General features: G+C 36.9%; 1 protein-coding gene across 3 annotated transcripts in view; it reads left to right on the plus strand.

Annotated features, from left to right (window-relative positions):
* The window catches only part of CCDC171 (coiled-coil domain containing 171), a 155500-nt gene that overhangs the window by 93390 nt on the left and 45378 nt on the right, over positions 1-16732 (plus strand). For all 3 annotated transcript variants that reach the window (XM_065656381.1, XM_065656382.1, XM_065656383.1), the window contains 2 exons: positions 3484-3629; positions 6656-6710. In XM_065656381.1, coding sequence (XP_065512453.1) covers positions 3484-3629; positions 6656-6710 — 201 coding nt within the window. The remainder of the gene's footprint in view (positions 1-3483; positions 3630-6655; positions 6711-16732) is intronic.

A 16732-nucleotide genomic window follows, 5' to 3' on the forward strand; every position in this document is an offset into this window, starting at 1 on the left:
CCTTATCTTCCTTTCTACCTAATTGGCTTGTCTTCGCTTATATATGAAGAATGTGAAAATGGGCTGTAATTAGGGTGACCGTGTTAACCTTTTTTTCTCAAATGTACTGTTGCCTAAAGGCCTTGAGGCCTAAAACCAGTGCTTTGGATTATTGCTTTGCAATCACTATGGCTCTCCCATAGGTTTTCTCATGAGCAGAAGGGCTTTGGGTGCTGCAGGTTCCCACTGCTTAACAGGATCTTCATTCTTCTCCCCTCTAAATGTTTATTGATTATCTCACTGCTCCACACTCAGCCTCCAACAACTTAATATCAGGTGACAGTCAGGAGAGTTCTCCAAGTAATTAGAGTGGAGCATTGAGGGAACAATTAGGAGCAGAGTTATTAAACTTGATTTATCCTATTCTCTCCTGAACACTTTCTTGGATATCAGAACATCACACTTTCACAATCTACCCTGGCTGAGAAATTAGTGGCTAACCTGCTGCTTATCATTGTTGCCTTGCTGCCTTGAGGCACACCCTCTTGGTTTCAGTCACTCAGCTGGAAATATTAGAGTCCATAAAGTTTATCAAGGGTTTTAATTAGATCAATCTGAAGAAGGAAAAAAAGAGAGGCTCAGCAGCCATTACTTTAGAATACTCCACACTGTATTTGAGCAATTTCCAAGGCTTGACTTTAACCCACAGTAGCAAGGAGCTTCAAGTGAATACTAAAAGCGCTTTTAGAGGCCTAAAATCAGTTTAACTTTTGCTTGGATGTTGCAATATTATTAGGTAAAGTCTGAATCCTTTGGAGATTTCTGTAAATAATGGTGAAAGTTTTGAATATAATAAAACAGCTGTTCAGCCTGATATTTGATTTAATACTTTCTATAATGCTTTCTCACCCGTTAGTGTGGATTGCTGGCCATGCCTCTCAATCAGGCTTCACATTCCTCCCTGTTATTGCCTTATTAATAGGCCTGCACATGCAATTGGTAAGCAGGTTTAGTTAGCAGCTCCCAGAAGATTTTTACACCTAGTGGGTCCCTTCACCATTTGTGGTCAGTGATGAAAGCTTTATGCAGGAGCAGGCAACTCTTCAGTCCCCGTATGAGGTTAGCTATCTAACAAAAATGAAAAAAATATGCATAATGTTCCTATTATCCTGTCTTTCTTCACTCAGGTAGACCACTAGAATCTTGGAGCCAGACTCTGTTCCAGCAGACTCCACATCAAAAGTTGCTTGTGTCAAAATATTAGCAGAATTATCTATTTTACATCAGCCAGAGCTCAGTCCTGTGACTGCATCTTAAGAACGGATTTTTCAATCAGATGGGAAAGTGGGGTGGGCAAAGCATTGGAACCAGAGGCAGTGTTCTCTGTTCAATAAATTTGTCAAAAGATGGGAATATGGGTGGGGGGGACTTGACTCAGTTTTCAGAGCTGTTTCCTCGGTGCTGACTTAGCTTAAAACAAACAAACAGTAAACACAATAAACGGAAGAAGATAATGTTATTAGTTCTTAAATTAAAGATGTCTCTCTTTATCCTTGCTAATCCGCATCTGGTTAATTGGAAATAAATTTCCTGAAAATCTGACCATTCACAAATTCAGCTGTTCAGACAGGGCTGTGATAGCCAGTAGCCAGATAGCCAGTAGCATTAAGGTAGAATTTCTGAATGCAAAACTTCTGGTTTTGGATATCTTTATGCTCATAATGCAGTGGAAGAAGGAGATCTGTGTGTTTATCTTAGGTGAAAAATAGCATTCTGGATCACTAATAACGACATAAGAGGCACAATAGAATTATTCAATCTGCAGTAATTTGAGCAAGACTAATATTAACATTTCTGGGGTATAGAGTTTCTTAAATAAACTCTGGATTTCTTGTTTGTTTGTTTGTTTTTCCTCTTTCTTACAGCAGTGATTAATCTCAGCCTAGATTTTGTAAACTGCTGAACAGAGTTCAGGTAGTGGTGCTGTACCTTCCTTATAAATGTACTTGAGATAAGTGGTTGCTTTTTTGTCTTGAGGAGAAATTTCTTCATTTTGAGGGTGCCAGAGCACTGGAGAGGTTGTGGAGTCTCCTCTGGAGACATTCAAAACCCGCCTGGACACCTTCCTTTGCGATCTGCTCTGGCTGAACCTGCTCTAGCAGCTGGGTCAGACTAGATGATCTCCAGAAGTTCCTTCGAACCCCAACCATTCTGTGATTCTGTGAAATGTTTGAAGAAAACTTATGCTAATCCACAGATTTCAGTTTATTTTGCAGGATTATGCAGTTTTATGCTGTACTTTGTTATTTTATAAGATTTTTCTCTAGCATATTTTCTTTTGAAGTGCCTTTGACTCTTGGCTAGGTCTGAGCTTTTTCCGATTAGTTTAATTTTCAGTGCCCTCCAAATTCTTATCAGCCTTTTGTATTTAGTGTTCTTAATACATATCCACAGCATAATACGTATTTTCCTTGTTCCACAGTCCAGGTCAAGTGCGCCTGAGTACAAATTATGCAGAACATTCTTTGCAGAAAACTTAAGCAGGAAACATACCCATAAATTTTGAAAAAAGGTGCAAGAGCTCAGTCTTGCAACTGTGCGGCCTTCTCTATCCTTCTATATTGGTTTAGAATCTGTCAGGATATTTGCATTTTGTAAAAGAATGTTTATGGCCACCCATTATAATTTCTTTCTAAAAAGGCAATTAACAGCTGTAAATAAAATGTAACATTTAGCAAACCATGAAGTCACATTATTAATACTCCAGTCTGTAAAAGTATTGATTTACCTCAGCAGAAAGGAGCAGCAACTAGCCAGGTTCTCTATTAATTAGTTCTGTGTGCTATTTGTCATCTATTGGATTAATCTAAATTGATTTAAAACATGTTGTGTTAATTCTAAGCCATAGAGAAACATAAAAAAAAATTCACATACTATTTTGCATATTGAAAAAAAAAAAAGTTAAAATAGTGAAAGCACCAGAAAAGGGTGATAATATCCTTAGCAAGAATTGTGGCAAAACTGGACTTAATGTACTAACAGAGAATATTAGATTCTTATTTTCTTTTTTAGTCCCGAAATTTCTGAATAGTGGAGAATATTTAAATAAATGCTACTTAGTTTATTGTCTTTCTTTGTGAATTCTCTTCTTTAATGTTCACTTTAAGTTTTGAGAACATTCTGTTCTCTGTAATGCTGTACTTGTGATTATTTCCACCGTGTTTAGATCTGGTATTTGCAAATATAGCACCTGTAGCACAGTATATCTACCTGTTCGATCAACAAATCAGTTTATTTTATAAAACATATTTGTACATTGGCAATATACTAATACCTGGGGGGTTGTGAGTTTGCAATAATTTGATAAAGAATTCATAAAACCTTGCTATGTAATGGTCCAAATCTACTTCACAGTCTGTTTTCCACTTTGTTTAATAGCCTATGGCATAAATTGAAGTTAATTATTTGGGCTGACAAGTAACTCTGCTTTCTGTCTGCTTGCAGAGACTCTCCGAGGCAAAGATGGAGCTGAGAAGAAAAGATCAATCTCTGCGTCAGCTCAATAGACTTCTTACCCAGCTGGAGCAGGACAAACGTCGACTGAAAGAGAGCATCTGTGATGCGGAGAGTGCCCTCTGCGTGGCAGCGAAGTGAGCGCTGGGACCTTGGGGAGATCACTTAAAACAGACAAAAGATCAATTCTTACTTTCATGCACAGGGTTTTAGCCCTGGCTAATGTAATGCTAGAAAACAAAAGTACATCTTTCTCTCTTTGAAATTCTGTGATAGTCTTCTAAAAAGAAAACTGTTAGTTCAAGATACTAGACGGTATGTTTTCTGCAGTTATCTCATAACAGTGCTCCAAGTTCTGAGTCCTGAAATAACAGGTATTTTTGTTTGCCAATTATCTTACTGATTTGACATCTCTTTGGCAAATCCCTAATGCTCTCTTTATTTAAGAAATGAATGCTTGTTTGTGTGCATGCTGTCTTTTTATATAGAGAGATACAATTTATTTATAATAAATACAGAAACATCAGGTATGTGACATCTCTAAACTGCCAAAGGGGCTGAAACCCATTTTGGACCTAGTCTTGTCTGTGGAATAAGGTAGATATTTGGATTTAGACATAAAACTCATGCCTTTTTATACCATTACCAGGAGAGTGGAAGGAAATGTTCATGGACTGATCCTTGAAAGGATTGGTAGTCAAAAGGTGTTCCGTTGACTTGAATGAGATTATTACTAACCTCTTACAGTCATACAGTCAGATAAAAAGATAAATCTTTGCAGACTCTGTTATCTACTAGTCTTATTGTAGTATGTATTTTGAATATTGTTGGTCCATGGCTAAAATTTTTTAAAAGTTTAATTTAAAATTAAAATTTCTCATTATACCTGGGATACATTTGAGCTCTGAAGAACAATAGCTTAGAAGCTTTAGGGTTTTATGCAGAAGTGAAATAATGTAATTAATATAGTTTTCAATGAAATATTTAACAAGCTAATTAAAATGACAAATGTTGCTTAGTATGAATGTACTAAAGCAGATGTGACCTGAAGAAGGGTTTGTTCTGGAAAGATTGCCCCTTTTCACCCTGCCTCAACCTATTTTATGCATTCTAGTAAAGATCATTCCCTATGGCCCTTCTTATATTCAGAAAAGGTTATTTTAACGTGAAGTGATTTTAAAATTGGTTTTATTTCTGTATATAGCAGTTGAATATTGACAAAGAAAAAACCCATACCATTTATTGTTCTATCAACTCTTCATAACAAATGTCTTTTTTTCCTTTTGGACTATATTAGCAAAGTAGGTGAAACAGACATTACTTTTATCCAGAAAATCTTATTTTAATACCCCTTCCCTAACCTGAGTGATTGTAAACAATACATGTTTGTCTTTCAAGTTCTTTCCTAATCTTTTGTACAGCTTCAAAGGACAGCAAGATAGTGGGCTCAGTCTGAGAATGGCTATCTCGATTTTCTTGACGTGGTGGCCAGCAGTTCTGTTCCACTTTATTCCAGAGTAGGTAGTGGTATTAATAAAAATGTCAGATAGCAGTGAGCTTGAGAGAAATTCAGTAGCCTTTTGGTCATTATTCTGCTAGATAGAAACTCTCAAACCTTCACCCCAGCTACTGTGTAAAGATGATGTAAAGTATGTTCCTTATGCCTGAACCACATTTCTGGATAATAATCCTAAAGAATAGTTCCATGATCCAATTTCCCTTGCATCTGTAGGAGTTGATGAATATATGAAATAAAGATTGAATGAAATGTGGATCCTGACAGGTAGTAGTGCAATAGATTGTTTATTTTTTCCTAGGTGCTATAAACAAATAGTACCAGACTTTGATTTTAAGATGTTATTTAAGACAACAAGGCAACTATAGTCAGAGGACTTTCTGTTCACCAAAAAAAAAAAAGAATCTGGGGACCACCTGTTAACCTGGGTCAAAAATTCTGTCTAAAGATACTTTGCTTTTAATGATGAACACTGAGAATATGTGAGGAACAGACCGATTTCTATGTCAGTAACTAAATTAGAAATTAATGGTGTTGAACTGACTCTCTAGTGCTGACTTCACCCAGATGAATAGCAGCCACTACATAAATGAGGCCAGCAGAGGAGCTGAACAGCATGTCTCTGTCAATCTAGTCCAAAGAAAGGCAGGATCCTGAAAAGAGAAAAAACCTATGTGACAGCTGTACTAGGAGTTTAAAAGCCAATCCTACTTTTCTGGCCACCTTCCTTTGTTTGCTGTTAGGATAGTATGAATCAAGATATGAGGAATCAGCGGTCATTCCAGGCAGAAGAACACCATGGTTTTGACTTCAGTTTTAGGAACTGTAAGAGCTCAAACAAAATATTCACACAACTGGCAAGGTCAAAACCAGTGCTGGAATATTAAGGTCTATCAACTTTTCTGGAGTAGATGCCATTTGATTTGCTACGGTGTTTTGCTGGTCATGCTGTCCTGTTCTCCATAGTCATATACTATTACACAGCTTTAATTCCATTTCTGTCAGTGCATTAGATGATACCAAGTTTTTTACGGCAGCATAACTGATCAAAGCTGTCTTTCTTACTAAAGCCCTAATCTACAAAAAAGCATGAGAGTAGTATTTCATTCTCCAAACTTCTGTTTTGTAAGGATAGGATCCTTCACTGTACTTTTTTAAAAAGATCAGTGGAATGTTCAGGTTTAGAGAAGACTGGAAGAGTTACATGCATATAAGCACATAGTTATTAGGCCCATATAATTCATGAAAAACATAGAACTTGCAAGTATTTTCTGGTATGAGAATGTAATTTCTTCCTGCTGGAACCCAGACTCCAATCAACATGCTCCTTTTATCCAAGACTGCAGATTTCCTCTCCAAGAACACAATAGTTGTTCATTGATATGCCTGTAAATATAAATACAGCTAGTTTAATTGCTTTTACACAACAGAAGCATCTTCCATGTGGAAACATGCCAAATATTGGTCTGTGAACTATTTTTAGGGTTTGCATTGAAGATAGGAAAAGGAGAGATACCAACATAGCAGTTAGACTTATCAACAAATATTTTTAGAGACATGATGGTTATAAAGTAGCAGAAAATGAATTTTTTCATCAGTAGAGCTTCAGTTCTATTAACTACTCTGTTTTTTTTTCTCTTGTAATAGAGATAAAGAATTGATTATTAGTCATATGAAATCTGTGGAAGCTACTTTTCATAAGGTAAGAATTTGAAGTGTTCCCTCTGCATTTGTATTTCCAAACACACTGAGGTTTTACAACTGCTTATTTATTCTCGGGGTAACTGTAGAAGTTGTTTTAAAGCAACTTCCTTCCCTTAGAGTTTAAGTTTTCACCTTCAACTTCTTTCATCTCCAAAAGCTATGTATATTTAGTGAAAAAAAAAAAAAAAATTGTAGTACTCAGACTTCCTATTTTTAATAAAAAAATAAGAGCACTATTTCTGGTTACCAAATGAAGACTATCGATGACCCAAACAATTCATAAATGCTGCTGAGGTAGCTCCTTCTACTGAGTAAAGTGAAGGTCATCTGGTGAGGTCATATACATAGTGGCCATGAGAGATTTGGCTTTGTGCATGCTACTTTAATCTTTGATATGTGATAAATAAAATAAGGAAAAGACAGTAAGTATTAACCTGCAATCAAAAGCTTTAATGATACATTTTAAAAACCTTTTTTAATTTGACTAGTAATCTTAAGTTGTCTCTCTGACTTGTACTGTTTTGCCCTGGTATAGTATTCTTTGAAGGTCCAAAAAAGCTGTATATATTAATTATTTGGGAGAGAGGGCTGTTTTTAACTGTAGCTCTAGTGGCTGATTGTTTTATAACTGTTTTTAGTCCAGAACAACACAGAGCAAAAGCAGTGTTTTTATTACCTTGGAGTGTTCATTTCCCTTATCACATCTTGAATTCCCAGCAACATGGGAATCTATTCCTTATTTTAGTTTCTGTGTCCACCAAAACTACTGTTAATTTAATTTTCAGATACTTTTTTCAAGTTTCTCTTTCCTCTAATGTCACAAAAAGTGACAGTGCCTAAACTGTGTATTTTTGCTGCAGCAAACTGTGCTGATAGTTAATGTCTTCCTTTGTGTCTCCATCTTCTTCATACGGCCTTATTTTAAACTTGGGAAATATATGTAGTGCAGAAAGTACTGTATTTTTACAGTAACATGTACATGTAATGTCCTTAGCTTTGACCATTTATTGTTCTGGTTTGCAAGTTTACATATTGATTTAGAAAGCAGTGCTGTATGTGCACAAGGATTGAAATGTTTTGGGAAAGGCTGTAGGGAAGGTCACATGCTTAGTACTAATTTTCCTGATGCAGTGAATGGATTGAGACACTGCCACTTTTCTTTGAGAATTTTAGTTACCACATCTGCTGCTTAGTTCTTGCCGTATGTAGTTGTTAGGCCCAAATAGCTTATTATTGAGTAACAGAGTATTTATCCTTTCTGGTTTGTCAGCCTAAAGAACACAGAAAACATAAGAATTAGAAATGCCAGGATGCTCCTTTCAGCAGGAACTAAAAAGAATTGATTGTAAATCATTCATAATTTGACGTATCATTTCTTCAAGAGGAACAAAGGGAAATTATTGATCTTTGGGAAATATCTGAGATGTAAACCCTACATCATAATGGTAGCTAATTATCTAACAAAGAACATGGCTTCTGTGTAAACGATCAAGTTTACATTGTTGTTCATAAAGGTTATCTTGCAGAGTGAAAAATCAGAACACGATGAAGGAGGTGAAATACAATTAAAGGAACCACAAGCCTGTCTCTTCTCCCATAGGAAGTCTGGGAAGTGCTTTTGTTTTCAAGAAAGGAATCAAAAGAAAATGGATAAAGTTCAGAATCATCTGGAGCTGAAAATGTATTAGTATTGGGTGCAGAAATATTTATGGGAGTTTGAAACTGAATATTACGGTATTTCTACGTTGATGTATTCATGAGGAAATACCCACAAAATTCCATGCATCACTTGTTGGATCTGTGTTATCAATACATAATGCTACATTTTTGCGTATAAAACTCAGATTTTACAGACATCCTTAGTAATCTTAGTCAGATTCAGCATAAGGCAGTATACACTGATACCCATTAAAGTGACCTCATTAGTTTCTCTGCTCTGTTGCTACAAGAATTCCAGAAGGCAGCAATGTAGGAACTAGATCATCTGCCTTTGTGTATACTTGGCTGTAACATTCCGCAAACAAAGCAAGAAGTAGCTGAGGGAGACAATCTCTGTGCACGGCTTCTAGACAAGGCATCATTTACAACACTTTCTGCCCCTCGCCTCTCCATGACTGGATGGAAAATCTATTAATAGTATCATACACTTGGCTTTGTCAACAAGTGCTTGGGTGTGCTTGTGCCCAGAATGTTTCTTTTAAAACCATTTAAGAGCCACCTTTTAAAAATAATCATGAATATTTATGAAGCATAAATGTTGAAGGACTTGAGTATGTGCTATGCTAAGAAAGAAAACATTTTTAGCAGCTAGTTCCATATCCTCCATAGCGTGCAGGATATTCTTTAGAAGGGAGGTTATTTTTTGTCTTAACCTGGGTCTTGGCATGTTAGCAATCTTCATCTGACTCTTGGAGCTGGATTATTTGTACAGGAGTTCCTGATACCATTAAAATAAGAGATCTTTCCTTATTTTATACCATCTAAATATTGAAGGCAAATAGCAGAGTGCAAAGTGAATGTTTTACCAAATTAAAAAAAAAAAAAAGAAAACCACCACCAAAGGCAAAGGACCTCACGAAAATTTTTGTTCGGTTCAGTTCTGTTCTTATAATATTAAAAATGACGAGGAGGTAATAGCTGATTTTTTTTTTTTCTTAAATCTAGATTCAGAAAACAAATACTTTTTTTTTTCTTCCTTAGAATTTATTGGATAGCCTTAAACTGAAAAACTTTGCAAAGTAGAAAAGGTTTAAACATTGGCTACTTAGAGAACTTTAGTCCATAACTTGACCAATTAGGTTTTTTTTTTTTCAAAGCCAAATGTAAAATGCCAAATGGTAACAGAAATAAATTCATTTTTACTGGAAGAATTCTTAGAAAAAATTCCATCTGCTTGAAGTTCAAACATAAAATGTTTTCTTAAAAAGTGTTGTCATCAAGAGAAAAAGCATTTAAGTGAATGTCTTACTTAAAACCCATCTGCAGTCCTTTTTTATGTATGAAAAAGAAATAATTTCTTGAAACAGTTTCCTCTCAAATAGATGTTGAGAAGATACTTTTGTTATAAATATACCCTTGTTATACTTGTTGATAAACTGTATTTCGTTATTAATTTCTTCTGTACTTCTTAATGTCACATTTGCATAAACAGAGAAAGTAGCTTTTATGCAACTAGATTCTTCAGCATGTGTATTTAATGACTTATGGTAATCCCATCAGTGGAAGAAATAATTTTACACTATCTCTGCTAAAATCTTCAGCCTTCCTTTTGTATTGTAATACTTCTCAGTTTGAGTGCCTGCGGTGGTTTGCCTCGGCCAGCAGCCAGGCGCCCACCTGCACTGCTCTCACAGTCCCCCTCGACAGGACAGGGGGACAAAATATTATAGGATGAGATGGACTGTGCGTTGAAATACAGACAGGGAGACTGCATGCTAGTTACTGTCACAGGTAAAACAGAGTTGACTTGAGGAAAATTTATTTGTTTATTAAAATAGATTTGGATAGTGAGGAAAAAAGAAAGAAAGAAAAAAAAAAAAGCATCCTCCTGCCTTTTACGCTCAGCCTCACTTCTGACTCCTCTGCCTGTGCCCTGAGGGGCAGCAGGGATGAGGGACAGGGGGTTGCAGTCACAGAATCACAGAATGGTTGGGGTTGGAAGGGACCTCTGGAGATCATCTAGTCCAACCCACCTGCTGAAGCAGGTTCACTTAGAGTAGATCGCACACGAATGTGTCCAGGCGGGTTTTCAATGTCTCCAGAGGACACTCCACAACCTCTCTGGGCAGCCTGTTCCAGTGCTCTGTCACCCTCAAGGTAAAGACGTTTTTCCTCATATTCACATGGAGCCTTTGCGTCAGGTAGTCCCTGACAGCTCCTCTCTGCCACTCCTTCCTCTTCATGCTGTTTCTCTGCCCCAGTGTGGGCTCTCCACACAGGCTGCAGTCCTTCAAGAACACCTGCTCCAGTGTGGGCTCTCCATGGCCTTCATTTCTTTCAGAAACTCTCACTGCAGTGTGGACATGTGCTCCAGTGTGGTCCCGTCCATGTGCTGCAGGGAAATACCTGACCCAGTGCCTCAAGCACTTCCTCCCGCCCTGCTTCTTCTCCAGTTTTGGTTTTCGCAGGGCTGTTTCTCACTCTCTTTTTTGCCGCCCCCTCTGCCTGTGTGGTGGTTTTCACCCTTTCTTAGATACATGTTCATGGAGAGACTGCCAGGTTTGCTGAGAGGCTCAGCTGCACCCTGTGGTGGGTCTGCTGGAGCGGCTGTGTCGGCCAGCCCCGGTCTCTCCTCAGAGGCCACCCCGCTGCCAGCGCCTGGCCCCCACACCTGGCACAGTGCTGTAGCTGCCACTTCCTCTGCCTCCTGAAATCCCTGTTCTCTAAACTCCGCCTGTGCAAAACAGCACCATGGGAAGTCATCCTAGTGAGTCAGCCTGTACAGAGACAGAAAATGGTTTCTGTTTCCACTTGTACTCTTAACTGGTAAAGTCTTGACAAGCTTTATGGGCTGGCAGAGTTTTAACCTGTCCCAGCCTTGGCTGCTTAAGATTTGGCCATTTTAACAGGTTAATAAAATACCATGTCTTCACAAGCTTAGACTGTTACCTATTACCCTGTGAGGTTGATGAGCTGTGATAATGAGTCTAAAAACCACAAAAAATCCTCCCCAAAGCATCTCTTTTCCCAATACTGGTTAGCAACCCATTCGTTCAGACATTGTGGGACAGTTCAGGGATCAAAGCACCTATCCGGTGTGCTCCTTTCCTTTTGGCACTTGGTCAGAAAAATTCTTCATCCACTTTGTAATGTGCTTCATTTCTGCTGATTGAAAGGTTCATACGCCAGCTGGCAAAACAGCTTCCACAGGCCCATCGGTGGTCGTGCCTTGAAATCCTTCCACCATTGTGTTTCATTGCCCTGCTGCTGCTCGCTTTCCACCCCTGTTGTCTTCCCTGAAATGTCCCTGAACTGTCTATGCATGAGCTTGGGCCCTACAGTTTTATCAGCTGAAAAAAATCTGAACACTGTACAATCCAAACTGTTATATACCTGTAAAATACAAAGACAAAATTATCTTTCTTTATCTGATTTAATGATGTTTTTAATGTATGACAAAGAGACAGTTGCAGATGGGTTGAGACCACTGAAGGCTTGAGATTTACTAATGTCATAGCATTAGATTGCTATTTCCGGTGTGGTCCATAGCAATAAAATGCATTTCCTTATGATGATTGTTTTATGGCCTGTAAGAAATGTATTTACAATAGGTTTAAGTCCATATACAAGTGACTACATCAGTAAAAACCCTCTATGTAATTGGCATTAATTGTTGGTTTTGGCAAAAAGACCACGAAGTGATCAGGCCTTGAAAAAACAGAACAGTTATGAGGCTGAAGTTAGCTGCCACAAACAGACTTCAATAGATATGATCTGATACTTTTAGGTGTACGGATCAGCCACATTTCTCTGAGTTAACAAGGATCTATAGTCTATCATATTACTTAGTTATGTCAATAATTATTTAAAAGCTCTCATATTAGACATCTCGGCTTAGAAATTTTTCCGTAGCTTTATGTCACTCCCAGAGCTGGTTCTTCTGTTTAGACATATTAGCAGAGTGAAACCTGCTTCTGTGTGTGTGCTCAGGGTCTATTAATTGCTGTGGTCCTCAGTTGTTATAAACCGGCCCTATCACAAGCCTGTTGAAACAGTGGGTATTTGTACATGCAGTAAAATTACAAGGAAAACCCAATTAGAATATTAAAATTCTAAGTGACTCCTGTAAGAAGTTTTATAGTAGGAAACAAGCTATTATTTCTCTGTGATAAGAAAAAAATGCAGTAAAAAGATTACTTTTTCTCTTCCTCCATCACAAATTAGCACCTCTTCATTTCTATGTTTTATGAATGACTTTTGTTTCCCCCCCCACCACTAAAGTGACTTTCTTGATCCTTGTTCCTAAAGATCAGTTGTGCAGGACATACAGGTGTTAGCACAGCTGGCTTGCTGATGACAACTCTGTCCATATAGCTGTCTGGTGTGTCATCACTCATATTGTTCAGTGTCATTCTGACCTAGCCAAGCTAAAAATGGTACTCCAGCTCAAGAGGGATTTAAAAACCTTGACAGACTAAAGATAAGACATTGCTGGATGTCATATCCATGTGCTTAACTGTTTTCTGTTTAGACATATCTAAATAACTAATTGTAGTGTGCATTTGTCTTCTTTGGCTTTTTTTTTTTTTTTTTTTTTTAAGCTGAATACTTTTGTGTAGTTTACCTTCAGTAAGGAAAAATCCTTGTTTGGAGAACTGTGGAATTACTGAATACATTAACTGTTATTTTCTCCAGACATAGGTTCATTTTCAGCCCAAGGTCACTGAAATCCATTCATAGGGGATGTATTATAGTGCATATCCTGCAACTGCAGTGAAGCTTAGGTGCAGTGGTCAATGTTTGCAAAAAACAGCTCTGGATCAAATTAACTTCTTATTCAACAGAGTGTGTAGTGTGTGTGTAATAATATGAGAAGGCTTGAATTAAACATATAGGTAAGCCTGGGATGGTATTCTACTCTGAAAATTAATTTCCAGAATCTTGACTGGTCTTTAAGAAGAAGAAAAAAAAAAAAAAGCCAGGCATGCCCAAAATGTCAGTTTTATGAGACAACGTGTCTCCTTACACAAGTGCTGTTATATAGTAATTAATGTTCTTTCAAAAACTGCCTATGAAATTATTTGTATTGTAATTAAATACAGATTTGCATGGCAGTAATTAAAAAGGATGGTCACTAAATCTGTATGCTAATACAGATTTTTGGTAGATTTTCAACTAAGTGAAATATTCAGTATACTTAATTATATTCAGGTATGTCTACCTGTGGCAGGGTATGTGCAAATGCTATTTAACACCCCCACTATCAACAGAAGTCAGACTGCTCAGTTTGAGGATATATTCCTTTTTTGACGAAAGAGTATGCAATGATCTGTTGGCCTTTAATGAGTGATCAAATGTAACTCTGGTGGCCATATAACAAGTATCCATTCAACTGGACCATGTAGCTCTTCTTTGCTTTCCCTCCTATGAGGTACTATTTTGTCTAAGCAAGATATGTTGTGATTTGGTGTAGTTTGATTCGGTCTTCTTGGAGAAGAAAAAAAAAAAAAAAGAGTTTGAGGGGTGTTTTTTGCAGTCCAGTTGATTGGTTTGGCTCCCAACATCATTCCTCACCTGTTTCACTCTCTAATTGTAGCTATAGTTTTCCAGTTTTCAGATGTTTGATTTTAAGGGCCTTCAGTTTAAGCAGTGCAGTCTTACCATAGACAGTGTCTCTTGTTCTGGAGTGATCCTTAATTCCAAAAACATCCTGGTGGAAAATTTTATGTCCATGATTACATAGACTCTCATTCAATAAGATGAATATACACTTTTTGAGTGATTTCCTTATTTTCAGGGTAGACTCAGACTCTGGTGTTTATGAGCAACTGCTATTATCAGATTGTCTCTTGGATCTGACAGGCTGCTGTGGTATATACTACTTTGGATGTCACACATGCCAAATCCTTTAGCAAATCTTTTGGGGTCTGTATTCCCTTGAAGAGCTAACACTTCAAGCGCGATCACTGTTTTCTAGAGAGCCCATGCTCAGGAATGACAGCATAGGGATATATCCTTAGACAGATCATCTGTAGTGGCAACATACTTGGAGAACTACTGTTATCAATAATAGTCAGTACTATTGTTGGTGCAACTTCATATATATTCACTTGCATTTTTTATTAATAGAACATCAACAATTAATATCTAAATATTAAAAAATGAGGAAGTGTTCATGAAGGTTAAATTCTGTCCATGTGTGTATATACTTTTTTCTTTTTCTCCTTAGTTCTATGATCATTTGTGCCACTGTAACAAAGATTTGCCCACTCAAATGAGTTAATATATAACTTACTTCTGTTAAAGTGCTTCTCAATGAAGAAGGCCAAGGACCATTGCATGCCCTCGATTTCTGCAATATGGCCTCCATTCTACATGCTGCCCTGGGGGTATGGATATTATGCAGCTAAATCAGCCACATATTTACAAGACTGTGGTTAAGTCTTAAGATGTGGTTTGCATTCAAACTGCCTCCTTCTATTTTACAAAGTTTTAAAGCCATTTTTGTTAATTATATGTCACATGCAGAACAAAAAGCATTATGGTAGAAACCATTTTGCTTGTACTCTTTTAGAATGATTTGCATAAAATATTTGTAGCTTCTGTTATCTCAGCAATATGGTCATCTCAGAGTCAAGCAGATTAAATCATTGTTTGCCTTTCACTTATCATCAAATCGCTGCATCATTGTAGTTTTTGTTCACTGTTTAAATTGCAGATTATATGCTATTAAAAATAGTAGGAGGAAATGAAAGTAAAATAAGCACAAAGGCTTGTACTTTCATGGTACTATTTTTTATGTAGAATTGGTGAACTTAGAACATATTAAATGTTCTGTGTAGCTTGTATAATGAAGTTTATATCCATAAATAATCTTACTTTCTTTTCAACATAAGAAAGCATTGAATTAGGCCCAAACCAAGGAACTAAAATCTCCAGTTTGTTGTACTAGTTAGACAGTAACAAGGGAAATATGTTAGAGAGGGATAAGCACATCTTAATACTATTTACAACTTGCTAGCATTTAGTACCATGTCTCTATTGGCATAACTGGGTATACCAGCTCAAACTGTGCAGAGATAAAACAAAGAAGTGAGCACATAAGTGGACTGTAGGCAAAACCGTTGTTATCTCTGATCAGCAGAGAATTTTAATATCATTTTTTGACATGTAGAATTAGCCCATCAAATTCTACACCTTGGATGAGTCAATAAGGTAACTTCAGTTTATTATTCAGTTTCAGCTTTGATGTGAATTCATCAGTACTTTATTGATTTTAAATTGAGTGGCTACGGTGTTGTCTTCTGTGTTGCTCTCTTAATTAATTAAAAAGTTAAACACTGACATAAGTCACTAGGCTTCTTTGTTTGAAAATGTTTTGTAGTAGAGTTGTGTGGATCCATTTGTGATTTTGCCTGTTTTCAGACAGTATATAAGGCTAAACTGAAAAGTCTAGTGATCATACTTAGCAACCCACTGTTGCAGTACTTATACACTCCATATAAAACCACTCTCACAACTTTTCATTATTTCAGCCAAAATTATGTTTACCAAAATCAGAAATAGCCAAAATCTATAGCTGAAATCTCCACTCGCATTGGATATAGATACATTTGTATATATTTTTTTTCTCTATTAACTTTTAAGTATAGGGAAGTAGAACTGGTTTTAGACATTTTTAATCATTGCAATAAGCCTTATTAGCTGATTAGGTTTTTTGGATTATAGTATTAGGTGTCTAGCCTGAGGAGACATCTCAGATAAAATAGTCTTGCTTTAGATTTCATGTGAGGGGAAAAAAAAAGTGTCATTAAATACAAAAAAGTCTGAAACTTGCATCTTAAAGCTGAACTATATAGGATGGTTTTCCTCCGTGTCAAGCTGCCAAGAGACCCAGGTACAGTTTTGTTTGTTTGTTTAGTTGGTTTTGTTTGTTTGTTGTTGGGTTTTTTAAAATAAAATTACCCATTTTACCTTTGCTTGATAGTTCTGTAATGTGTGTATGTGAATACTATGCTTACTTCCTTAGAGAATGAGGAAATAATCACAGTCTCCCAACTCTGGTCATTATCTTTCTGGATCTCAAAAAGCAAATAGCCAGGAAGTGATTAAATTAGTTCTTAACTAAGATTTCATATAGGTATGGCCTATCCAGTGTGGTCCCATGCAGGGATGGGCATTATAGCTTTCCATTCCTTGAGCAGGTAGATGACTTCAAGACTGTTTTCAGTTTTAGTGAAATAGTGTAGTGATATTTGTACAGTATATGCCAAGTCTTTTGTGCTTGTAATTTTCCCTGAACCCTTGTGAGTATTTTTCAAAGGAAAACTCTGTCTTCATTTTCTGTTTCTCAGTATGTGT

Source organism: Caloenas nicobarica, chromosome Z (assembly GCF_036013445.1).
Source record: "Caloenas nicobarica isolate bCalNic1 chromosome Z, bCalNic1.hap1, whole genome shotgun sequence".
Lineage (NCBI taxonomy): Eukaryota > Metazoa > Chordata > Aves > Columbiformes > Columbidae > Caloenas > Caloenas nicobarica.